This window comes from Bactrocera latifrons, unplaced genomic scaffold, assembly GCF_001853355.1.
Source record: "Bactrocera latifrons isolate USDA-ARS-PBARC rearing strain unplaced genomic scaffold, ASM185335v1 scaffold_94, whole genome shotgun sequence".
Taxonomy (NCBI): domain Eukaryota; kingdom Metazoa; phylum Arthropoda; class Insecta; order Diptera; family Tephritidae; genus Bactrocera; species Bactrocera latifrons.
This window is the reverse complement of record NW_017537645.1, coordinates 526,894-552,291: the sequence shown is the minus strand read 5'-3', so window position 1 is coordinate 552,291 and position 25,398 is coordinate 526,894. Positions and strand designations below refer to the sequence as shown.

At 35.8% G+C, this 25,398-nt stretch overlaps 4 protein-coding genes across 4 annotated transcripts in view; 2 read left to right on the top strand and 2 right to left on the bottom strand.

Annotated features, from left to right (window-relative positions):
* LOC108977712 (cytoplasmic polyadenylation element-binding protein) overlaps positions 1 to 7,021 on the bottom strand; it is a 62,106-nt gene extending 55,085 nt beyond the window's left edge. The window contains exon 1 of the mRNA XM_018947559.1: positions 6,211 to 7,021. The gene's annotated coding sequence lies outside the window, so the exon portion shown is untranslated. The remainder of the gene's footprint in view (positions 1 to 6,210) is intronic.
* A 1,534-nt stretch (positions 7,022 to 8,555) lies between these two features.
* Positions 8,556 to 11,738, top strand: LOC108977678 (cell division cycle protein 16 homolog). The gene is made up of 11 exons (XM_018947493.1): positions 8,556 to 8,780; positions 8,843 to 9,181; positions 9,233 to 9,395; positions 9,455 to 9,570; positions 9,627 to 9,754; positions 9,826 to 10,083; positions 10,136 to 10,215; positions 10,340 to 10,545; positions 10,610 to 10,803; positions 10,867 to 11,035; positions 11,099 to 11,738. Exons 1-11 carry the CDS (start codon positions 8,673 to 8,675, stop codon positions 11,495 to 11,497), a joined length of 2,160 nt encoding a protein of 719 aa, XP_018803038.1. The 5' UTR covers positions 8,556 to 8,672; the 3' UTR covers positions 11,498 to 11,738.
* Positions 11,739 to 17,797: 6,059 nt separating this feature from the next.
* LOC108977684 (zinc metalloproteinase nas-4) lies at positions 17,798 to 20,290 on the top strand. The gene is made up of 2 exons (XM_018947500.1): positions 17,798 to 18,784; positions 19,796 to 20,290. The coding sequence occupies exons 1-2, from the start codon at positions 17,930 to 17,932 to the stop codon at positions 20,123 to 20,125; spliced, it is 1,185 nt and encodes a 394-aa protein (XP_018803045.1). The 5' UTR covers positions 17,798 to 17,929; the 3' UTR covers positions 20,126 to 20,290.
* A 910-nt stretch (positions 20,291 to 21,200) lies between these two features.
* Positions 21,201 to 25,398, bottom strand: part of LOC108977682 (uncharacterized protein PFB0765w-like) — a 5,990-nt gene continuing 1,792 nt past the window's right edge. Inside the window, exon 2 of the mRNA XM_018947498.1 lies at positions 21,201 to 22,707. Within this exon, the coding sequence (XP_018803043.1) occupies positions 21,264 to 22,707 (1,444 nt within the window). The 3' untranslated portion in view covers positions 21,201 to 21,263. The remainder of the gene's footprint in view (positions 22,708 to 25,398) is intronic.

The following is a 25,398-nucleotide window of genomic DNA, read 5'->3' as shown; positions in this document are numbered from 1 at the left end:
AAAGAGTGCAACCACAATTTCCCATTTTAATCTTATCAAATTATAATCCACTTACTTATACACAAGTAATAAAGTAATGCCGCGAATCAAGGATAAGTACCAAAGTAAATGAACAACTTTACAGTTATGCGCGCAGCAGAGACTGTGTGTGAGTGGAAGACATTGTGTGTTTGAGTGTGAGAAGACAGTGTGAGTGCAAACGTGTATGAGTGTGTGTGTGTGTGTGTGAGTGCGCGCTGCGAAGCAATTTCCCCATTTGCAAAGCTGTTCGCTTTGGCCACCGCAATGCAAGAGTCATTAGGAAATGTGCCAGTTAAATGCTTTTTAGTTGTTTCAAAAGCGAAAATTTCGCGCATACTTATTATTTTTTCGGCTTTTTTCGCATTTTTGTGTATTTTCATTTATACCCCAATTTCAAATTGATTTTAGTGAGTGCGAATAGTGAATATGCAAAAGGCTTGCGCGTGTTAAAAAGCAAAAAAGTAGCAAGCAAACATACATACATACATGTACCAAACACGAAGTATGAATGTGTGTGTGTGTATATACATATGTGTGTTGAGTGGCCTGTAGTATTTAGCAGTTAAAAGGCGAGCGTGCGATAGGCGAACGAATGCGAGGCTTAAAGCGCACTAATGTGTGTATGTATGTATGTATGTATATGCAAAGACCAAGCTGCCTAGCGAGCTTATATATATATATATATATGTGTGTGTTTGTGTGTGCATTATGCTTTCGTTTGGGTAAGTTGCGTTGAGTGAACCTATTATTAGAACTATAAATCAGCAGGAAATGAGCAAAACGCAGCGAAAGAAACATGTTCACACGCGCACATACATACATACATACATTGCATACAAACGAACATACATACAAAGATTTCAAGTTGCAGCAATGACAGCAACAAAACTTTACATTCACACAATGCCAAGCAGCAGTAGTGGCAAAGGCAGCAGCAACAAGAACAATAATAATAACAACAAGAGCGGCAGCGGGAGCAACAGCAATGGCAGTCATAGTTGCCGCAGATTGGAATAGCGTAAAGCAGATGCGAATAGAATGTCATAGAATACTCGTAGAATATATAATGGAGTATGTTTGGTAGTAAAATTGCGTGAAGTCGCGTAGCCGTGCCCGTGCGCGTCGCCAACTCACACGCCACTTCAAAACCAAAAAAAAAAAAAAAAAAAACACAACAAAAAAACAAACCCAAAAGAAGCGCCAGCAAGCTCCACAGCCCAAACCTTTGACACTTACATGCATACACATATCCATGCATACATATTTACACATACATACATATACACATAACATACATACACATACACATATACATACATATGTACCACACATACAGCCACTAGCATCCTTGTTGGTCTATAAACTTTTGCGCTGCGGTGAAGCCGCATACATACTTACATACACGCTCAGTGGCATATGTGTGTGTGTGTACGTGCTTCGCGCAGCTTGAATGATAGTGTGATGAGCGCTGAGTGGTGAAGTGTGTAAAAGAGGGGCGTTAGTTAGTGGGATTCTAGTCTACGTTTGTCGTTGTGAGCAGTGTGCAATGGGGCGCGCAAGTGTCACGAAGCCCCTCAGTGAGTGTGTGTATGTGTGCGTGTGTGCTGGCCTGAGCTGGAACATTGTGTAGCAACAGCTGGGATGTGAAAAGACGTGCTCTGAAAGCCGGCAAATGCTTGTATATAACTACATACACTTTTAGAGACACACATTCTTACAAGTTCACATACATATACACACAGCTTGTTGGCCCACAGTCGGCCGAGTGCGCTGTCGTGAGCATCTCATTGTCAAGTCATACGCTGTGTGTTAATGTGCTACGCTAAGCGCTGGTTTGGCGTTTGCGTGCCTCATGAAGGCAAGTACAAGGGTGTATGCGTAATAATGAATTTGAACTTCGTTTTTTATGGAATTTCTATAGCCTACAAACGGCTAGCGTAGGCAGTGATTTTAGAAAATATAATTACAATTTTATTGCTATACACTTATTAACTAATAATAGGTCAACTTTATTGTATAATATAGTATAATTACTTTATTGTGTGATATTAACATAAATTTAATAAGAAAAAGAAAAAACGTTAACTTTAGCAGCAGCAAAGCTATAATACATACTTCACATTTGGTGCATTTTTATTGTATAAAAGTATATAAAAATACCTTTACCTCGATTTTCATCATTTAGTTAGTATGTCAGCTATATGCTAGAGTAGTCCGATCCGAACAATTTTGGCGGAGGTCGTAGCACTGCCTTGGGTAATGATCTAGGGCAAATTTTGTGAAAGAACCTCGTTAAATAAAAAATTTTTCCATGTGCGTAAAAAATAGTAAGACTTTTTAATTTTAAATTTCGCGCGAAAACCCTTTCGCCGAAATATTTTCTTTCTACTTTGTTATGACTATCAGTGCCATCTTTGCCAAATGTCATATCGTAATAAGCATTAGTGTTTAATATACGCTTGTCTTTCTGAAGTGCATAAAGTGCATTCGGCGATGATGAATGAAACTATTCAACAAAGAAGTTCCATTAAATTTTGTGTGCGGAATCAAATTACTGTTGCCGAAATGTTCAGAGTGTTAGAAAAGGATTTTAGTGATAATTGTTTGGCGCGAGCAAATGTTTTTGATTGCTACAAATTATTCAAAGAAGGTCGAGAACGTCTTGACGACGAACCAAGTCCAGGAGGACCATCAGCACCAACTGATGATCCACACGTCAATAAAATAAAGAAATTGATATTTGAGGATCGACGATTAACAGTCAGCGATCTTACTGGCATCGTTGGAATATCGGAAGGATCACTGAAAACTATTTTGAAAGATCATTTGGGCCTAAGAAAAGTGAAATCACGATTTTTCCAAAATCACTGAATTTTTACGATAAACAGCTTCACGTTAACGTCTTTAAAACAATGCTTTCCGACTATCGAGATGTCATGGAACGTATTATTACTGGCGATGAGTCATGGATCCATGCTTACGGCTCGGAAACAGAATAATATCGTCCGAACATTATGGCTAAGGTGAGCCGAGGCTGAAAAAGGCTGATTATCGAGGTGTAGTGCACTCCAAATTCCTTCCGACCGGCCAAACTGTCGACAGGAAATACAATTTGAGTATTATGTGTTGTTTGCGTGAAGCTATTCGTAAAAAGAGGCCAGTAGTGTGGGCCGACAAGTCTTGGTTTTTGCATACCGCATTGATTCTTCGTGAATTTTTCGCCAAATTTTCAACCAATATCGTGCGCCAACCACAACATTCGCCTGATTTACCTTCGAGTGACTTCTGGCTATTCAGCAAACTCAAATGACCGCTTCGAGGAATCCGTTTTGAGTAAATTGTTGACGTTAAACGTGAATCGCTACGCGCATTCCGGAAGTTGACTTTAAAAACTGTTCCGAGAGCGTGTTGGGCCAATGCGGGGACGACATAGATATTGAAGAATAAATAAATATTATAATTTTAAAATTATGAACAAAGTCTTACTTTATTTTGCTTTTTGTTCAGATTACAAGTTTTATACAATATATGTACGTATGGAAGCAAACTTTGATAAAATATTATTCGTTAGTTCCATTACTCTTTTAAAAATTAACGATTGTCTTGTTTTACAACTGGATATTAAAAAATAACCATAAGTTTCGATAAATAAAAAATGTATGTTTATGTATAAAATTATGTATATATAAAGTATCTCATTGTTATCATTTATTTATAGTAAATTAAGCATTTTAAAATTATGAACAAAGTCTTACTGTTTTTTGCTCTTAGTACATATGTACATATATGATCAGACTGACGAGACGAGTTGAAATCCAGGTGCCTGTCTGTCCGTCTTTTCATTCGTTCTTATCTTGACTAAAAATCATGATAATTTGATGGAACTTAGTTCCCAAATTTTTTGGCAAGGAAGAAAAATAAGAAAGAGTTCAGATCACTACAAATCCGCAAAACGGCGTTAATAAAAAATATATAAATTGCCATAAATAAAACATAAATTAAGCTACAGAACTCAAATTTGGCCCAACGGATCACATTTTAAAAATGGGCGTGGTCACAATCCACAATAATTTTAATGAATATACATATCTTAAAAGCCAATAAAGCTAAACATATCACCGAAATTTGCACAGGAAATATTATTTCAAGCCTTCTTACGATAGCGTGAAAAAAGGTGAAATCGGATGATAATGTTGGTGATATTGTTAAGAACTACTAAAAGGAAATTAGTCAGAAGCATTAAAATTTATATCCAGTATGGCACAAGAGCTCTCTACCACTCGCCCACCGATTACAACCAAATTCGGTCGATGACTCCCTCCCGATTCCCTAGCTACTTTTCGAAAAAGAAGGAAATCGGACTAAAACCACGCCTACTGCTCATTCACATTGCTGTATACAAATTAAGCACCACTTAATGTAGAGGAATGCCACTTTTGTCGAATAGCCATCGGTCAATATGCGAGACATGTAATTTAATTTCGAAGAGAATTCTTTCCTGTAATTGCTGACTTTACTCAATATAGATTTCAAGCAATATGAGCGACCTTAATGAAACCCAAAGAGCATTTGATAAATATGTGATATGTTAATATTATGTGGTATTGACAAACATTGATGAAATCGAAACTACCGACGAAATGCATAGTAGGTTGAAACCAATTGGAAACGATCCTCCTCAATACAAGACAGAAATAAAAAATCCAATGGCTATTAGTATTTTTCACATAAATTTTGAGGTTATGTAAAAAAGAGTGTTACTTCAAATTTTTTGCATATTTCCATTACTGCAACTTTGCCATATTAGTGTTTTTTTATAGGACTCCTAGTTCTACAAGAAATCGAAATAAACCATTTTTAACTCGTAAAATTTCCAACTGCTACTTACTTTACTGGCGTAGACACCGCTCAAGCGGTTATAGCCGAGTTAACCACATCGCGCCAGTCGTTCAATGCTGGCCATTAAGGAATTTAACTCTGTAAAATTCTTGTGTCGAAAACTAAAAGGCTTGAGCAAAAATATTCTTCGTAATTACACAGTACACAAATTTTTCTAGCCCGTTGGAAAGGTTTTGGCGGATATTTTGAAATGCATTCTTGTTCGACTCGCCCCATAAAGCTGAATTTGTTTTCAAATAGAGTACCGTAAAAAGGCCGAAAACAAAAAACTCAGCTCAAAGCGGTTCAAAAATCAAAGTGATGATGCTCACTGTTCAATAAGGACTTTCATTTGGCCATATTGTGGCGTTTGCGTGAAAGTATCCGTCGAAAACGGCCAGAATTATAGAAGAACAATACATGGATTTTACACTACGATAATGCACCATCGTATCGAGCCACGATTGTGACCAAATTTAAAGCCAAAAACGCAATGAATACCATCGGCTTTGGCTCCGTCTGATATTTTCTGGTTCCTCAAACTGAAGCTACCGCTCCATGGAAACCGTTTTTCGTCGATCCAAGAGATAAAACAAAATTCGCTGAAGGAGCTGAAGACCATCCCAAAAAGTGCTAATGGGAAGTATTACGAGGGTTGGGAAAGTTGGGTATTACATTTGGTGGGGAATACTTTGAAAGTCGCAAAATAAATATTGATGAATATTTAAATATTTTGTGTTTTATTTACAATTTTCGAGTACTTTTTTGTCACAATGTAATAATGCATACTCATTTAGCTATCAGTAAATTTACATTATATTTACTATATATATGTACAATAGAAAAAAATATAAATTTTTGATTTACTATAAAAATCAATTAAACTGATAAATTAAAATTTAATTTTTAAAAAAACTGCGTTAATTTTATATTTCATAATCCATGAAGGGTATAAAAATTGTATTAGAAATGGCATATTGGCGAATAGCAACCGACTGCTAAGGCGTTAGCTACCGACCCCTCCCGTTTTGTACATTTTCTTGTCATATTCGCGAGTTTCTTTTGATATTTTTGTTTTAGCTCACTCATTTGATGCCTTCGCCATTTGCAGATGATTTTTTCAATGATAGTACTGTTATGTTTTCCATAAAGCAACAAACAACACAAACAATTTGACATTTGGTTCAAACATTTTACCTACATTTATGCATACTTTCGTATATATTTATAAGTACTATGAAGACTTGTACACTAGAGCACATATGAATGTGGAGAATAAAATATTTAGAAGCATTTAATTGCGGCACATACCCGTAATCTCAATATGTTTTAAGCGTTCACTGGCTCCGCAAACGCCGTTCGCTGCTCGCCGCCGAGCACCGGCCACAGCACTTGCGCTGACAGGCAGAGACACACACAGGAAACACGCGTATGCGCCACTAGTGATAACGCCGAGCACTGCACGCCCTGGCCGGCACGCACAACTTGGCACTGCGGTCGCTGTGTATATTGGCGTACGCTGCTGCGTTGGGCTGCTCCCGAGCTGCCGTGTGTGCGCTATGATTGTGGGGCTCTGGTTGGAAGCACGTTTTCCGTATTCAATGGCGTTAAATATGCGAATTGCGAAACGGAAGCGTACGCACCGTTACTTTTTCACACACACGCCTCGCACACCTGTGCCCTCTCTCGTGCACGTTGACGTTGTTCTTTCGTTTTTGGCAAAATTTTGTAATATTTTTATTCTAAATATGGATTGCACACTGCTTAGTTGTGTGAAACACTCGGCTAGCAATCAATCAACAACACTACTTTTCGGCACACAAACACACGCTTCGATTTTTTAAAACGAAAGAAAAAAGATTTCATTAAAAAAAACGCGTTTTATTACAGTTGCCTGCTATTGAGGTTTATTTTGTTTGATTTTTTATGGGTTTTTCTTGTAATTTGTATTTGGTAAAAAATACTTTTTGCACTTTTGTCTTGCTCGGCGTTCGGTTAAAAAATTAAAACCTCACCTTCCAACTAAAATCAGTAACTGCGAGGCAAAATTCTTGTCGGTCCTGTCGATGCCTGCGAGTTGGAAATCATAGGCCATAGAGCTATCGCCACAAGGCGTTTCATCTGAGTCGGAGCGCGAATGCACGAAGTGCCAATCAGTGAGAGCGTATGGCAAATGTGGCGTTTGTGGGGGCGGCGGAAAGTGTTCGGCCGTTGTTCGAAAGGATGCTGTGTGGAGCGGGTTCGCGTTTGGAGCTTAGTTTGTCACACAACATGTTTGAGTGCAGTACATACAAATATATGTACGATGGACTTTCCGAACATATGATTCGAACTTACATATAGAGTGCATACATACATATGTATGTAAAAGTATATGTATGAACTTCTATCAAATAATAATTATTTTTAAAAATTGACGCAAAAAATTGTGCAATAAATATTCACTTATAAATTTTTGTGTAAAATTTACATTTTCAATTCTAAATTTGGAAATAAAAATTAAATTTTTGAATCGAATTATTGAAAATTTTGTTTTTAATTAAAAAAACATCTTGAACTAAATATTGAGAAATTACTTTTAATTTAAAAATTGGAGTAAAAACTAAAAATTAATTATTTTTCATATAAAAAGCTGCAATGAAAATGGATAACGAACAAAACAAAAAGGATGTGTATATGTATTTCTAGCAGAAACTCTACAATTAAAAATCATTAAATATATATACGACAAAAGGAGCTAAACTATGTTGATATTTAACAAGATGAAAAAAAAACAAATTAATGAGAAAAAATAAATACTAAAAACAAATATAATTATTTTTAATAAAAAGAAGAATTTAAAATAAAAATAATTATTAGTAATAAAAAAAGTGAATATTTTTAATAAAAAAATTTTTTCTACATACATATGTAAGAAGGTAAGTTGACAAAAAAACTTCTCGAGAGAATTAAATTTATATTTCATGTTAAAAATAAAAAAAAAAACCCAAAAACTTGATTATTTGAACATTTTACATAAATTTTGAGGTTATGTCCTCGTATAAAAGGTCCTAATAGATGGTAGATCTTTGTATTTCCTTCAACTGTGCCATATAACTTTTTTCATAGGACTTTTAGTTTTATCGGAAATTGAGATTAATCGGTTTTAATCTTTAAAAATTCAACCAGGCTCTCCAATTAGGTAAGGTCTGTTATTTGTTAAACTATGCTGCTTATTTAAAAATAAATATTGTACATATATTAATACTAACATTAATAATATACTTTACTAGGCAAATATACATATTTGATAAAAATCTTAGGTATTTTCAATATATCTCTAATTATTTGAACGAAGCTTTAAGTGATTTATACAAAAAATTATAATATATACCATTTTTTATCCACAATGTTCTTCAATGTACTAGTGTTTTGTGGCATGTTCCTTTAGAACTACATTTCAAAAACGTGATAATTGCATTACTTAATGATTTCAGTTACTTTAATGAAGACAATTGCATTATTAAGTAAAATGCCTTTTTTGTATAAAAAAAAATCCCTCAACTTTTTAATTATTCGCATATTTTCCAATACGGCAAGAACGGACTATTCCATTGCGCACAGGCTGCTCTTCTTCTTCTTTGCCGGTGGCTACCTATCAGCTGTTTGCTGTCAAATGTTCATTGCTGAAAGCGCAAATTGTTATTTGAACGCGAAAGTGTTTGAAATTTGTTTAGATTTGCAATCGTCTCACTAACTCAATAAAATAAAAAGTTAAAAAAAACTTCTACTTGATGACGGGGGATAGCGAAATGCGTAACGATAGCCCCGATGGTCATGCAGACGACGGGGTTATTGATGTGGCGCACTATCGCAAGTTAGTTAAAATGTTCATCGACATGGTAAGCCAATACAAAAGGTGAAACTATTAACCAAATTTAATAAATGTTTACTATAATCATAGCGTCGTTATCAAACGGCACTGTTTTGGGCGGAAAAAGTGTGTGTACTGAGTCAAAATGATCCCAAAGATATTTATTGTCAAGCGCATTGCATGTTCCTTTTGAAAGAATACCATCGTGCGGCACATCTTATACGTCGTTTCCAATTGGAAAAATCACATATATCCAGCTATAATTTATTATTGGAAAGCTTGTATGAAGCAAAGGAACTAAATGAAGCAGTTAGTGTTATAAATAACATAGACATAGAGTTTTTGGCATCGTCATTGATAAGTCAGCCACTAGACAGCGCTGCCGTGGACTGTCATTCCACATTAAATACTGAGGAGGCGAATAAAAATGTATGTACTTTATACTATTTTTTTCTGGCTATTAACTGCTTTTTATTCTAGGAAATTATGGCCTCAATTAGTTATATGAAAGGCAAAATTTACGAAGCTCTAGATAATCGCGGTTTGGCTATGGACTACTATGTGCAAGCGCTGCATAAGTCGGTGTATTGCTTTGAAGCGCTTGAAGCTTTAGTACAGCATGAAATGCTTATGGCTTGGGAAGGTAATATTTCATAAAATTGTATTTCGTGTTTATTATTTTTAACAAACTGTTTCGTTTAGAAAAGGAATTGATGCAACATTTGCCGCTGGCACAACACTCAAGTGAAACTGATGCAAAGTTTATCAAAAAATTGTATGAGTCAAAGCTAAAGAAATACTATGAATCTATAGATCCCGTAAGTAGAATTGAGCGTTAATTATTAAAATTTTTACCACATTACTTTCTTAATAGGCCACAGGTGATCAGACAATTAAAGATTTAAGTGAGAAAATTAAGAAAACTTTGTCATCTGAGGCACAACTACATAAAAATATACTCTCTAAATATATGACTCCGCAAATTATGTCGCCAGCAAATAAGTATGTGTTTAAAATTATGATTGGAAGATTTATAAAAGTAATGTGATATTTTGTGATATTTTTTATTAAAGAGTGCTTGCCGATCTCAAAAATAATCCATTCTCCCTGCAAATAAGTCTCACTCGTGCATCATCGCTCATGAATGAGTCCAATCGTTCACATGCTGATACACCCGGTCGTGAACACACAAAAGAGGCTGATAATAAAAATATTCTACCACTTACTACTTGCCTAAGTCGCATACAAAAAAGCACCGATATGATGGCTGCTGAAGCCGAGAAACTATTCTATGATTGTGAATATAAAAAGAGCTATAAAATACTTCAAGAGTAAGTTTAAATTATATTTGAAAATTGTGATACATGTTTAATGCTTCTACAGATTATTAAAAGCGGATCCCTATCATAATGCAGGCTTAACGCTACAAATTGGTTGCTTGGTCGAGTTTGGTGATTACAATAGTGAGTGTTTCATCGAAAAAAAATTTATAAATTCTTCAAAAATATTGCTATTTGCAATTTAGTGGAATATTTTTATTTTTAAATACCAAATTTAATAAATCCTAATTCTACTTTTTTTACACAGAACTTTTCTACGTCGCGCACAAACTGGTTGATCGGTATCCCGACAAAGCCATTTCGTGGTATGCAGTTGGTTGTTATTATGATTTGATTGGCAAGAGCGATCCGGCGCGCAGATATCTTTCCAAAGCAACCGCACTTGATCGGCTATATGGACCTGCATGGCTGGCTTATGGCCACTCCTTTGCCAAGGAGAACGAGCATGATCAGGTAAGCAGATTGATTTATATTCTATTGATTCTACGTTATTTCAAATATTATTTCAATTTGATAGGCAATGGCTGCTTATTTTAAAGCTACTCAACTCATGCGCGGTTGTCATCTGCCACTACTCTATATTGGTGTTGAATGTGGACTGACGAAAAATCTCGAGCTGGCTGAGAAATTCTTCTATCAAGCCATGTCAATTGCTCCACTAGACGTCTTTGTACTGCACGAGTTGGGCGTAATCAAATATGAATACGAATAGTAAGTCGATTTACATTAAATTCGTGGAATTTGAACCAAAAAGCAAATATTTCTATTTAATAGCTACAAGAGTGCGGAGGAAGTATTTCTACGCACAGCCGAAATTGTTAGAGCGCGCGCTAAGGAGAATAAGGAGGAACTCTCGGCACGTTGGGAACCGCTCTTCAATAATCTAGGTCATTGCTGTCGCAAGCGCAAGAAGTACAAGGAGGCTTTAACCTATCATCAATATGTAACTATATACAATTTATATTAAAGTAAACTTATACTTAATTTCATTTCATTTTTAATACAGGCACTTTTACTCAAACCACAAAGCCCGAATACCTACACAGCAATGGGCTTTGTTTATGCTCTAATGGGTAACCTCGAAGATGCCATTATCTACTTTCATAAGAGTTTGGCAATTAATCGTGATTGCATTGTGACAACAACTATTTTGAAGACTTGCATTGAGGATGTAATGAATGATGAAGCAATTATTGAGGACATATGTGGACGAGATTTTAGCGGTACTACCACATCATCGTCCTCATCTTCCTCAAAGTCAGCATCAAAACGTTTGCCAACAATTGAAGAATCGCCGGCGAAATTTAATTGCATCAAATTGAAATTTGATGAAGAGGATAGCACAATAAATCCGCCAGACAAGTCTGATAGTAATGTTGTAATGGATATAAGTATGGATTTATAATTAATAAAAGTGTAAGGTGATTTTGCATTATTGGTTATACATATATGAATGTGGAGTTTTCCTATTTAGTGCGCTCTAAATATATACATATGATTATGTATTTGTAATACACACGATGTTTTAAAACTCGCTAATTATGACAGGTGACAACAGATTAATCACATCTAGTTTATTCTTTATATACTCACCTTTAAGGGTGTTGCATTCATATTATGTCTATTGCCACTGACTGTAGAAATAAGTAACAAGATGTTTCACATCGTTGTATATATGTATGTATAAGTAATAAGGGTTTTCTCACAAACATTTTTCTCTGCAGCCCGTTCGGTTCTATTGAACCAAATTCACATGTTATTTAATTAAAACACTTCACTACTTTTTTACCTATAGTAGTTACACAGCACTATCCTATTTTTTAAATTTTACACATTTTTATTGCAAATTTTCTTACTGATTTCGCACGCACGTATCGGAAACAGCTGCAAGAAATTCGAAATGGCGGCGGAAACTGGAATATGCAGTTATGCCAGTATTGCCAGCAGGAATAAAGGATGTTCAACTTATTCCAGTGTGAGAGCGCCTCAAAATAAGCGTTTTTTATAACATTTTCCATTATGGCCAGATGGAACGAAATAAGAATTTTTGGGCATTTTAAATTAAAACACCCAACATTTAGTACGAATAAAAATTACTATATAATGGTTATTTATTATATGGAGAAACTATTTAAATCTATTTAAGATATATTAGAACAACTGGCTTTTGACCTTTGAATATCCAATAAAAGGATTTAAGCTTGTTAGCTCTCAATCATTAAATGTTTTTAATCATTTTCCATTGAAAATAATACTATGATGCTTCAAATTACAAAGCGTTTCATCAAATAATTTAAAGTTTCACAAATATTTTTTAATTTTCATTGTTTTACATTTTTCATAAGTGGTCTTGAACGATGCAACAAATCCCTACGTTTACATATTTTTTAGTAAGATTTCAATCTGGCCATCGATCGTTTCCAATTGATAAACGTCAAAACCTACTGAACTCGATTAGCTCAGTAGGTTTTGACATTTAACAATTGCTCTCTCACTGGAAGTCACTTCCAGTGAGAGAGGAGTTAAACATCTCTTTATCTCTGATTGCCAGTGTACCGAAATGAAACAAGCACATATCATTAGAATACTCTATTTAATATATTTTTGTTTTTATTATTGCCTTAATTATAATTATTATTGTGATAATAATTTTACAACTGCAATATATGTATAATGTTACACAAAGCACAAACAATTATATTTTATTTTTTTGTATTTTTATTATATTTTTGTTTTTATTATAGCCTTAATTATAATTATTATTGTGATAATAATTTTACAACTGCAATATATGTATAATGTTACACAAAGCACAAACAATTTATTACAATATTGTTTTTGTTAAAAATAAGAAGTAAGAAAGTATATTACATTTTTTCTAAAAAAAATGTTTATTAAACTTTTTTGTTTTTAATTCCTTTCTTATCAATCATTTATTTTTTATTTTTAACAAAAAAAAAACAATATTTGGAAATTTTTACCTTAGCACACAAAAAGCTCAATATCGTTAAATTTATAAAAAATTAAATTTTTAATATTTCTTATCTGTCTCTTATACACATCTAGATGTGTATAAGAGACAGACATTACGTTACGTTATTTGTTACCTCGTGTTCTATCATTTTGAAATAGAACTCGCATGGAGCAACACTCTAGAGCAGTGTCGACAAACTTACACATTCAAAGGATTAATATNTTTGTTTTTATTATTAATATATAAAATTTTATATAATCGAAAATACAAATTCAATAAATAAGCACTATATTTGTTTTAATATTGCATTAATTTCGATTTTAAAACTTTTTTAAAATTAAATATGTATTTTCTTAAATTTTTGTATAAATTTCTTGTAAGGAATTGTAAAATTAAAGATAATATATTATACACTAATGTATTTTAAATGTTTAATTTCAGTAAAAAATTTTTATCACTATCTATTCTTTATATGCTGTGCAGCCTATATTAGCATTTTTCCATTGCAAGTGTAACTTAGTTTATTTCCAGTTTCCGCTGCCATTTCAATAGTCGTGAAAATGCTTCGTTTGAGAAATTTTTTTGAAAATTGTGTTTTTATCATTAAAATCAGTAGAAATAAAGTGTTTTGTAGCAAGAAGTTAAAATATATTTGTTTTCAGTGAAAATATGTAAATAACCGGTGTAATTCATTGTTTATTGCACAAGCGGTGCGTGCTATGAGTGTGAGTGATCGACGCATGCAAAGAGAAAATTTTGTATTTGTATTTTCATCTGTAAAAGTGTAATAATAATGATAGATCCGTAGTATTTAGTTTAGAAGGTGAGTCGCTTTTAAATATATATAAACTTAAAGAAAAACATTGAATAAATAAAGCACTGCTTGCAAACAAGTGCTAGCGGCAGTGCTGCCTTGCTGTCATATACAGTTGATTTTCAAACTGTTATTCCTGTGCCTACTAAACATTTTGAAACTCAAGGAATGTTTAATTGATTGCATGCGCCATTTTGAAATGCCCTTGAGTTTTGAGCTTCTGAAATGAAATTTTGTGGTAGAGTAATTATGCTAACAGCAATTTGAACAAATATTTTTGGGAAAATTCAAACACAAAATTACAAATACAAAAAACAATAATTTTTATAAAAAAAAAATTTGTTCTTAAACGATTTGACGCCGTTTATGTAGTAAAGTGTTGACAAACTCAAAAGAAGCAAATCGACAGCTGACAGTTTAGGGTTAGTTAAAATGGAGTGTTACAAAATAGAACAAGGTTTCTTCAGTATTGAACAATATTTCAGAAATAATGAAAGCTTGGCAGCCGCAGTTCAAAAATTTTATACAAATTATGCTCCGAATAGTGTTTTAACTTCGTCAACTATGAATATTTATTGAAATGGTGGAAAATGTAAATCTAGCGTTAATTTTGGCACAATGTCAAGAATTAACTTTTCAAATAAGCATTATTTTTATTTTCTAATCCCTAACATGCACTTAAATCAAAATTAAGCCCACATAACTGATTAAAAATAATTTAAAATCAAAAACCAGGAAAAAATTTTATTTTTAATAAAAAAAAATAATTTTTTTTAAGTATATAAGTATATAATTAAGAAAAAAAATATTTTAGAATTAATGTTTTTTTTTCAAAAAATAATATTTCCAACTTTTAATTGAAACACCTTGAAAAAAAAAAATTTAAAAAAATGTATTTTGTTAGTTCGCTCTTCGTCTTTATTGACATAGAAATCTAGCCAGGTTCTTTTCCAGCTTTGGTCTTTGTTCGTCGAAAGAGGTACTCTACTTTTCAATTGTCTACTCAGTCCAAATTTTTCGCCGCCGTATTTGAATAGCTCGGCGGGAAAAGTATCGGCTCTGTCGCTTTGTTGTTCTGCATATGGGTAATTGCTTTTTGAACTCCTTTATGGTGGGGTAATGGAACGTCTGCTTCGGCGTCCTCGATTGGGGAATCGGGTTCACCATCTCCAGGTGTTACGTTTTCATTTCCATTCAGCAGTATGGAGAAGTATTTTCTTCATAATTTCAGTATGCTCTGTTCATCAGTCACTAGAAGCTCCGCTCTTGAAACCTTCTGTCGTCGCATTTTTCCGTAGAATTTGCGGGCGTTAATAATACAAATATAATTAACCATAAAGTCAATAAAAGTGGCATATTTTTCGTACAAATTTCGAGCATTAATAATAAAAAATTAGCAAAATCGGCAAAATCAATATATTTTATTCAAAATAGTCTCCTTCTGTCTTCAATATTGTGTTTTAGCCCGTTGGCCGGTATGGCCTCCGGTTTGCCGATGCAAGCCTTTTGAATGGCCTCTCATAAAGCTTTCCTCTCATGGGCAAATGCATTTTTCCGAAAAGGAAGAAGTCGCACGGTGCCATATCAAGTGAATACGAGGGATTAAAGGAAGTTTTTGTTGTTGTCCTTTTTGACCTCTTTAATGATGTCCTTAGAATGTTGGAATCTGAACAATTTTTGGTCGTCAGTCAATTTGTGTGGAACAAACCATGCACACGCCTTTAGTAAGACCAAATATTCGTTCAAAATACGATATTTTGGAGATGTTCAATTCCATTTCCATGAATTTCAATGATGATTTCGGCTTATTTTTCCGGTGATCACGGATTTTGATTGACCCACATGTTGTCGTCATTTATGTCCTCACGAACACTTTGGAAACGTTGAAACCACTTGTGCACTCTGCTATGAAATAGGCAATCATCGCCATAAACTTGTTTCATCAAATGAAACATTTCGGTAAAAGTTTTACCAATTTTAAAATAAAATTTTATGTTGGCTCTTTGTTCGAAGCTCATTTTCGCACCGATAACACAAACATACTGACACTTAAAAAGCAATAAGTTGCTCCACTTCCAATCAATGAAATGCCATGAAATTCTCACTAGACAATCGATAAAGACAGCAGATTCTAACGCACCAGTCGACATATAGATGACTCCACTGTATATGCTGGATTGGCTCCGTTGAAGCTTCCTCTCTTTTAGATGTAACCCCAGGCTTCACACGGATTGCCTACCATCTATCTTACACGAGGGTTACAAGGGCTACTAACGTTTCCAGCGCTACCGCTGTAAATACTTACCCAGAAGCATGACAATACCACATTACGCCCCCAGTTACTAATTTACAAATTTGGGAGCATCTTTGGGAGCATACGCTTTCGCCCTGCGGAAATTCTAAAGAGTTGAGAGAAGATAAACTTGACTATGAGGAATATATACGAATAAATTGTTCTAATTGTGTCCAAAGCTAACAAATAGGACACTCAATTCTGTCTAAAAACATTGATTTATAAGTAAATTATCATTGATGCCACTTTCCTTTTATTTTGCCTTAAGCATGATTCATACAATTAACATACAATGTAAAACAACCGCTAATAACATTGAGCAGAGCGTTGCTTAAGTGCCTTCTGCGCTTGAATATTAATGTTACTCATTAAAATCGTATTATTTTTTAACTTAAGCTTACTGTTCAAATATATACATATATTTAAATAACCTAAAAGAAGTTTTGTTTAGCAAAATGCTTTGCATTGTAAATTTCTTGTTCATAACGCCGCTTGCTTCTCATTGCGCAATCCTGTTTTGATACTGTTCTGGTTACCGCTTAGTTCATCATATATACATACATATGATATATATATATACATATATATTTTAATAAGCGTTAATTTCGTTAAAACAAAAATACAGTTTTAAGAAATAACATCTATTTGTTTCACAGACTTTGTCATCGACTTCATCAGGTATTCAAGAAACTCACTGGATTTTCCAGAAAAACTCAAGTACACATATTTTTTGATCGTTGAAATATTTAAACTTTATTTTTATGTTCTACACCAGCGATTAAATATTTGCTAATTTGAATTTAATAGATTACAGTTAGCTTATAAATATTTACATATAATTAACTGTAGAAGACTATTCAAACTTTAATCACACGGGCCTAGTACTCATAGGCAAATATGCTCGCTTTATGATACATACTACATAACCACTGACCTATCACCAGCCTTTCCACTCTAAATCACAACTCATTGCCAAGTCAAAATATTTGGGTATACATATATATTTTTTAATTTTTACCTCGCTTATCGGGCATTTTCTACGCCAAAGTCAAAGTCAACATCTTGAAAACATAAAAACCACATTAATATTGTCAAAAGTAGTGGTACTTATTTTCTTACCCCTACATATGTATGTATATACCTATTTGAAATAGCAGTATGAATGAGTTTATAGCCGTTGCCGGCAAAGAATAACCAAAATATTTGAATAACACTAACGCTAGGCGACGTTGGGCAAATAAGAATTCGTACAACCGTTCGTCGGCTTTTTTTCACGGCGAAAAAGCGGCTGAGCCAACAAAGCCGCACCATGCGCGCCGAGAAGGTCTTAGGCGAAACGCCGATAAGCTTTCGAGTTGTTGTAGCCGAAAAAAGAAAGCTACTCGGCATAACGACTACCGTTTGAGTTAAACGTAACTTACCGCTTATTCGTTTATGCGAATTTATGATACATAAATTTATGGCCGATAAGAGTCGTGACAGCGTAATTCTTAAACCAAAGTGAGTGTGGCTCGGGAGTGGTAGCAACGAGTGGAAAAAATTCCGACAAACTGTCGGCTCATACACTCGTAGAGTATATAAACTAAAGCTCTACAGTAGAAAGAGCACAGTTCGAAGACATTGTTCTAAAGCGTAACATAAAGTTTAACCACAGCAATCAAAATCCTAAACGACCTCGAAAGATTTTAACCAAACTACATTTAATTATTGAGTACCTCACGTTTCCTCACCAAACTCAACGACTTCTTTCGACACAATGGCAAAGCACCCTAAAGCTTTACTTGTCGCGCTTGCGCTTTTTTGTCATCTAATGCTGCAGCTCCAAGCTTCTCCGTTGATTGGCAGCAGCGTCTACTATGACGATGATGACGATGACACGGAGGTGTTGGAGATCGATTTGAATAGCATTGATGATCTCGTAAATGGTGGCAGTGAAGACTCGATTGACTTGAGCTTTTATGGCAATGCGCTTTACGGCATGCCCGATAATGAAGTAACAGCCCAGTTGGTGGCTAATTATACAGCCGAAGAGTCGTCGGTTAATCCAGAGGAGTTGGGTTCTTACCTGGAGGGCGATATCCTAGTGCCACTTGGAAGAGTGACTACCAGAAATGGCATTATTACGCTAAGTTCACGTTGGCCTAACGGCGTGGTGCCGTTCGAAATACGCGGTAACTTCAATGCACGCGACATGTCTACCATTGAGCATGCGATGGATGAGTATCATCGTCGTACGTGTATACGTTTTGTGCCACGTAGCCGCGAGAGTGATTACATTTCGATTGTGAGTGGCAATTCGGGTTGCTGGTCATCGGTAGGACGTGTGGGCGGCAAACAAGAGGTGAATTTGCAATCGCCTGGTTGTCTCACCAAACCCGGCACCGCAATGCACGAACTGATGCATGCACTGGGTTTCCTGCACGAACAGAATCGGCAGGAGCGTGACTCATATGTGGATATAATGATAGAGAATGTGCAACCAAATGCAGTGCCGAATTTCGAAAAGGCTCAACAAACCGTTGCTTATGGTGTACCTTACGATTATGGCAGTGTGATGCATTATTCGGCGAACGCTTTCTCGCGTAACGGTCGTCCGACAATCGTGGCTGTGGTGAGTATATGGTGAATAAGTGCTTGAGAGGTAGACGTTTTCAAGTATGAAGTGGTGTCGGAGAAAGGAATTCACATCAGTGATAGTTTTTTTGTTTTTTAAGGGTGATGAAAGTTTATTATTATTCGAAAGAATATGTTTTGGGATTTATTTTTTGAAGATTGTTTATGTCAAATGTTGGCCGACGCTGCGTCTATCCGTTGAGTCCAATTTGCGATGACTTGCTCGATGTTTTTCTCTAAGACCTGAATCGAAGCGGAATAGATGTTAGACTTTACATATATCCACATGAAAAATTGTAACAGTGTGATATCTTAGTGGGCAAACAACCGGCTCAAACCGTGAAATTTTCTGCTCACCGAAGTGTTCTCTTAATAAAGCCATTGAAACCAAATATCGCCGAGATCACGAACCTCAATTTCAGGCATCAAATTGTCGGTCATCCTGGCAATCTAAGCTGATTCGAAAACAAAAACAAGCTGGGGTCTTTATAATTCCATGCCGCGGGGGGTTTACACATATTTTCGACTCATTCTGCAAAAACAAAAAAAAAAAAAAAAAAAAGATAAATATCTACTTAACACCATTTTATTAACAGTGACATACGGAGATATCATATCTCATGACTGATCACACCTACCGTAGATCAGTCAGAAATGTAAATATAAACAGCGAGAGGCGTCAGAGCACCTTTGGCACTTGAACAAGGTTATTTTTTGTTTATTATACGATTAGTTGAAAATTCCCAGCGTGTGAAGGTTCCCCACAACTTGGTTCAATAAACCGGTGTCGAGTAACTGTATCAAGAAAGTGCGCGCACGACATGCGTGGCATCTGTTTTCGACGGCCTTGATACAAGTTTACAAAGAGGCATGGCATCTTACAGCATTGCTGATGAAGTATTTCCGCGCTGGCATAACTGTTGTTGACATATCTGTTATACATTTTATGTTTTGATCTACATTTTGTACATTGGTACATTTATTTACTTACGTATTTTCCTCCCCCAAGCAACCGGGCGGCAGTCAACGTATGGGTCAACGTGAAGGATTCTCAGCATACGATATTGAAAAGTTGAACAAAATGTACAATTGCAATGGACCAGCTATTGGCGGTGGATTTGGTGCTGGTGGAAATAGTATGGGCGCCATTGCGCCAGCTCCAGCACCAGTTGCAGTGCCGGCACCAGTGCCCCAACCCGCGCTGCCAGCTCCCGGCCCAGGTCCAGCAGGAAATGCAAATTTGATTGGCAGTTTTCTAGGTGGCCTTATTAGCGGTTTGGGACTAGGCGAAGAGGTCAACAATACTGATGTGACAACGGAGACAACAAATGATATTTAAAGGGAAACATTTCAGCACAACAAATAAATTACAGGCGACAACGGAAGCACCCCAAAGAATGTATAAGTTCCTTACAAGTAGCTCAATGATCATTACTCTACTCTAGTATCCGTATAAAAACTCGAATTCCAAACTCAGTATTATAATTTGTTTAAGAGATTAAGAATAAAGCAAGAAATCATATTATGAAATATTATGAAATCCGTCGCGTTTGCATCAGAGATACTTGAGAATCTCAACACCTCTTAGTGATCTTCCTCTTTTTTTATTGGCGTAGACACTCCTCGAGCGGTTATAACCGAGTTTTCAACAGCGCGTTAGTCGCTCTTCCTTGGAAATTGGAAATTCCAAGCGTAAACAAGTCTTTCCCCATCTGTCCTTTCTAGCGGATTGGAAGTCTTCGTATTCCCCTGTTTCCTTCGGCGGGTACTACGACGAATACTCGCAGTGCTGCAGTATTTTTATACATTTGGACCACAGGACCTAAACAGTACAGCTAGTGCCTCTTAATTCGCTGAACTTTGGCAATGTCGTCATATATCTCATATAGCTCATCGCTGCATTGACTGCGGTATTCCCCGTTGCAAATGCGCAAAGAGCCATAAATCTTCCACAGAACCTTTGTCTCGTTTTGTTACTTGTAGAGTTCGGTCTTTGTTCGTCGAGAGAAGATGAAGTTCTGCGTAGAAGATCACTGAGTAAAGTTCTCTGGGTGCCATTCACTTGGGAGTTGGCAGAAACGACATTCTTTTATATATGGTTCAAGCAGCTCACGACTTCCGGTCTTAGAGCAAGTATCCCCTGGGTAGCCAAAAAAGATCCGTTTGAAAGCGAGCTAAAGTGTGAAGGCGAAACATACCTCCCCTGGGTTGTGCGTTAGCTTTGGGACCCGCCACGTAAAAAACATCCTCAATGAAAAGAAAAGGGAACCCAATTTACAATATGTTAAAAACAAAAATGAAAGCACCAATTTTCAAATACGAATTTTCGAATTTTTAATCATTTTTCATTTGATTTATATTTTTAATTTTATAATTTTTTTCTTTGAATTAATTTTTACCTTATAGAATTTTTATTTTATGATTTTGTTTATGTTTTGCTTTTGACTACTTATAATAATGTGTTTTTGTTTGAAATTTCAAATTAAAGTTATATCATTTTCCATATTTCGTTTTGCGGTCAGCATACGCGCTCGTGGAAAACGGCATGAGCTAATGCTATGCAAACGATATTGCATTTCAGGTTGCGTAATCTTATCATAAAGTTTGTGCTTAGCATTTTCTATCGACGAAATACCGACACTCTCCGTCTCATCGATGTTCAACGCATCCACTTCGGCGCACTCGGGACACTGTTGTGTTATGACAATGTCATTTAAGTTGGTTGCAAAATCACAGAATTTTTCTATATTCTTGATGAGATAGTCATTGGAGCGCTTCTTGGTATTTTTACGCTCCAACCTATAGACAGTGGCTAGCACACCAAAAATACGCTTCTCTACAAGCTTCAGATGATCGTGTAAATTTGTTAAATTGATCTCTCTATAGTCACCGATTTCTTTTGCTAGCGATTGCCAATTGGTTTTCGAGTGATCGCGCACCAGCTTCAAACCCAAAAATAGTTTATTCAAACGTTCGTCATTCACCATGGAAGATTTACGTAACTCTTCGTTGTTCTTATGTTTTGCTAGTAATTGCGCCTCCAACTTTTCAATTTGATCCACCTGATTTTGCATAGAATTGCGATTGTCCAGCTTAAGCATGTCGATATCGGCAAAAAGTCGATTGACGGCATTATTCAACAGCGTCATATGATAACTCGTCTCATTGGCGTAATTAAAGTATGAGTAGTAGAGGCTTTCTTGTTCTTTGAATTTGGTGATAACAGTTTTGATATCTTTCTGTCCGGTATATTGAAAGATTTTATGTAATACATTCTTGTTGACAATTAATTTCTTTTTCATATGTTCGCGCATATTACTACGTCTACGATACTCCTTTGGCTGCAAGTCAGCCAAACGTCGATGCAAAATTTTCGACTTGTAAAACTCCGTATCATTTACTGACTTCGTCTTATTACGACTGATGTCACGCATTTCCATACGCCGTTGCTCTAAGTCTCTACGTTGTCGCTTCTTGAAAATATCAAATCTCTCATAGAGATCAATGCTCGAGTCGAACTGATGCATAGCGTAGCCAATCAAATCGGTCATGTATTTCTTGTCACTATTGAGTTCGCGTATTAGTTTGAAATAATGATCGTTGAAAGCTTTCCGCTCCAAAATCAGTTCGTGCAATTCTTCGCGTAACTTCATATTCAGTGCTGTCATTTTGCACTCCTGATGTATGCCCACCTCCAATTGGTTCTCCTTCATTGCCAAGTGCTTGCGTGCCTTGTTTTTATTCTCTATTGCTCGCGTTGCGGGTATCGTGTGCCGATTTAAATCGTATATGTGTCGTGATAGGCGTCCCAACTCACGCTGTATATTCACAATGCTGGTTTTCATATTGTGTATATCCTCAGCTAACTTCTCTTCACATGTGATGTGACACTTAATGGTTTTCAAATAACCCGCACTCTTTCTTTTGTATTGTGTACCGATTGCTGTCCATACCTTCACCTTGATGTCGGCCTTTTCTTTACGCAATTTGGCGGTGCCTTTCTTTAAATTATCCTCCATGATTTGATTGCGTCGAAAGTTTTGCAGCCGTGCTGCTAGTGCTCGTCGGTAGTCGCTTTGCCGCTTCGCGACTTCCTGCAGCTTGAGCATGTGATCCTTCAAAAAGGACGATTTCACATCGAGCGTCGTCATTGCAATGATTAAATTAAATTTATTATGGCCCAGATACTAAATGAATTTGCGCAAAATATTAGTTAATAGACGATATAAAAAAATATAAAAAAATTGTTCTGGAAAATTTTCCCAACCAATTCAAATTTTCTAAAAAAAAATTCTGAAATTTATTGACAATGCCAAACACTCATAAATGAAAAAAAAGTTGTGAATAGGCAAAAAAACTAAGTCACAATCGCATTTTGTTTTGGGCGTGTAAACTTTGAGATCCCGACGAATATATACATACATACTTTATAAGTAATACAGAATATATAATTAAGTGAAGGATGGAGCTATGTAGAGAAGTTCACGCAAGTGAGGAAAGTTCTCTGAGCGCCAAGTAGCTTACGACTTTCCCTTCTAGACGAAGTATCCTCCGGGTAGCCAAAAAAAAACTACCATTTGAAGGCGTGCTAAAGTGAGAAGACCATTTATGACTTCCCATGGTTGTGCGCTGGGTTTGAGCTCCAATACAACAACAATTTTTTTAAACAAATGTAAAAATTTATAATTTTATGATTTACGATGCTTTCCGACGAGATGTAAGTAGCGCAATTATATTTTACATAAAAATGTTAAAACTACTCCAAATTACTTAGATCTTAAAGATCAACTATTTTTCTAAGCAGCAATTCAAAATAACAACAAAGGCCAATACTAACTAAGTACTAAGAGAATAAGATAGTGGTCAAACGTAAAGTTAACTCAATTTATTCCAAACAAGTAGGCGGATGAAGTTCGTGTTCGGGGGATTATATTCTCGCACTACTGAAAGACCAAAGTCGGGGCATATTTTCGAGTGGTGATAAAAGATTACATTAAAACACGTTACGAAATTTTTTTAAACCGGTTTAATTCAAATCGTCAAAGAATTGTCCGATTGTAACCATTGTCGGCCCAAAGACAGAAGATTATCATAGGAAGGCCTTCTATGAATTAAACTAAGATAATTCGTATATTGGGCACATTTTGATTTCTTTTTAGAGCATGATTTCCGTATTATAATGTGTACTACAATAATCGTTCAGGAGCATAGGCTGAATAATTAAAATTGTTCATTTCCTTTCCGAAGATATCAAAAAAGGTATTCACATTATCTTTTGTGAAATCTTGTGCTCTTGCCAATGAAGTTCTAGTTGGAGAGCGGAACACTCTTTAAAAAAAAGCGCAACCAATTTCTTTTGGAAATTTTATTGCTTGCGACCTTTCCTCATTTCGGTGTTAGAACGCGCCGCTGTGATCGTCTTTTTTATGTCGTCAGGATTCCAATTTTCACGCTTACCAGGATCCATATTCTACATAAATAAGATCTCAATGAACTCAAAGATAATCGAGCGGAGCAAGAATTGTTGTGCAGGTAATATGGACCACTGGTCTGTGGAACAATGCCTAGCTGCATACCATCTCAAAATGCTTGCCTTTCATTGGCTTTTCCAGGTAAGGAAACAAAAAAAGTCCCATGGGATGTAGGGCGGCTGCGGAAGCGTTGGAATGCTGGCCTTGGTTAGGTAGCTGTTTAAAAGAAAGGCGGTGTGAGTCAGGGCGTTGCCGTGGTGCAACTTCCAATCGATTTCGATGTCTTGTCTGACCTGATTGACCCTACGTTTGAGTCTCTTGAGGACTTCCACGTAAAACTTGGCGTCAATGATTTGTTTGGAAGGAACAAATACATGGTGGACGATACCTCTCATATCACAAAAAACAATGAGCATCGTTTTCACTTTGGATTTGTTCATTCATTAGCGACTTCTTCCCGACCCTCCAAAAAGGCCTGGTGCCACAGAAACATACCAACATCTGGGGAAGCCTGCTTAATTTTATCAAGCGTCTCTGTCGCAGATTTACTGAGTGTCACACAGAATTTAATCCCGTACCTATACTGAGCGAATTCTGCATTTTCTGCTTGCACCACTCACAGAAACACGTGAAATGTTTTCACCGACTCCAGTCGGAGCGCGCGCGTTCCGTCGTAGTACAGTCGCGGCGGACGAACATCAGTGCTATTACTTTCCGAACAAACCCTGTACTATTTGAGTGTTATGCGTCGTTTGCGCGAAGCTATTCGTTAAGGGTTTCCTGCCTTAATGTAATTTATGAATATTTAGCAAACAAAAAAAAAAAAAAAAAAAAAAACAGGAAATCTAGAAAAATTCATGGTTTCATCCACTTGTACGTCAGTATTGTGATATGTACGCAGCACCATTGCTTTTTGCTGAAAAGAACTTTCACGAATTTAAGAACATTTCATACATCAGCCAACAAATAAATAAAACTATTTTTTTTTTCTAAATATTAATATTTAGATTTTCTTGTAATAATAAGCAAGAGAGATACTTAATTGCTTGCAATTGAATTCTCCATACTGGAGAAAGGAGCGCCATGAAGTTTTAGGCATTACGTTTTGCGGCAAGAATGCGCGAATGCGGCAAACGACACT

Coding starts and splice junctions, on each gene's coding strand:
- LOC108977678 (XM_018947493.1), top strand. CDS start 8,673: ATGACGGGGGATAGCGAAATGCGTAACGATAGCCCCGATGGTCATGCA. Junction 10,084..10,135: donor AGCTATAAAATACTTCAAGA/GTAAGTTTAAAT, acceptor ATGCTTCTACAG/ATTATTAAAAGCGGATCCCT. Junction 10,546..10,609: donor AGGAGAACGAGCATGATCAG/GTAAGCAGATTG, acceptor TCAATTTGATAG/GCAATGGCTGCTTATTTTAA.
- LOC108977684 (XM_018947500.1), top strand. CDS start 17,930: ATGGCAAAGCACCCTAAAGCTTTACTTGTCGCGCTTGCGCTTTTTTGT. Junction 18,785..19,795: donor GTCCGACAATCGTGGCTGTG/GTGAGTATATGG, acceptor TCCTCCCCCAAG/CAACCGGGCGGCAGTCAACG.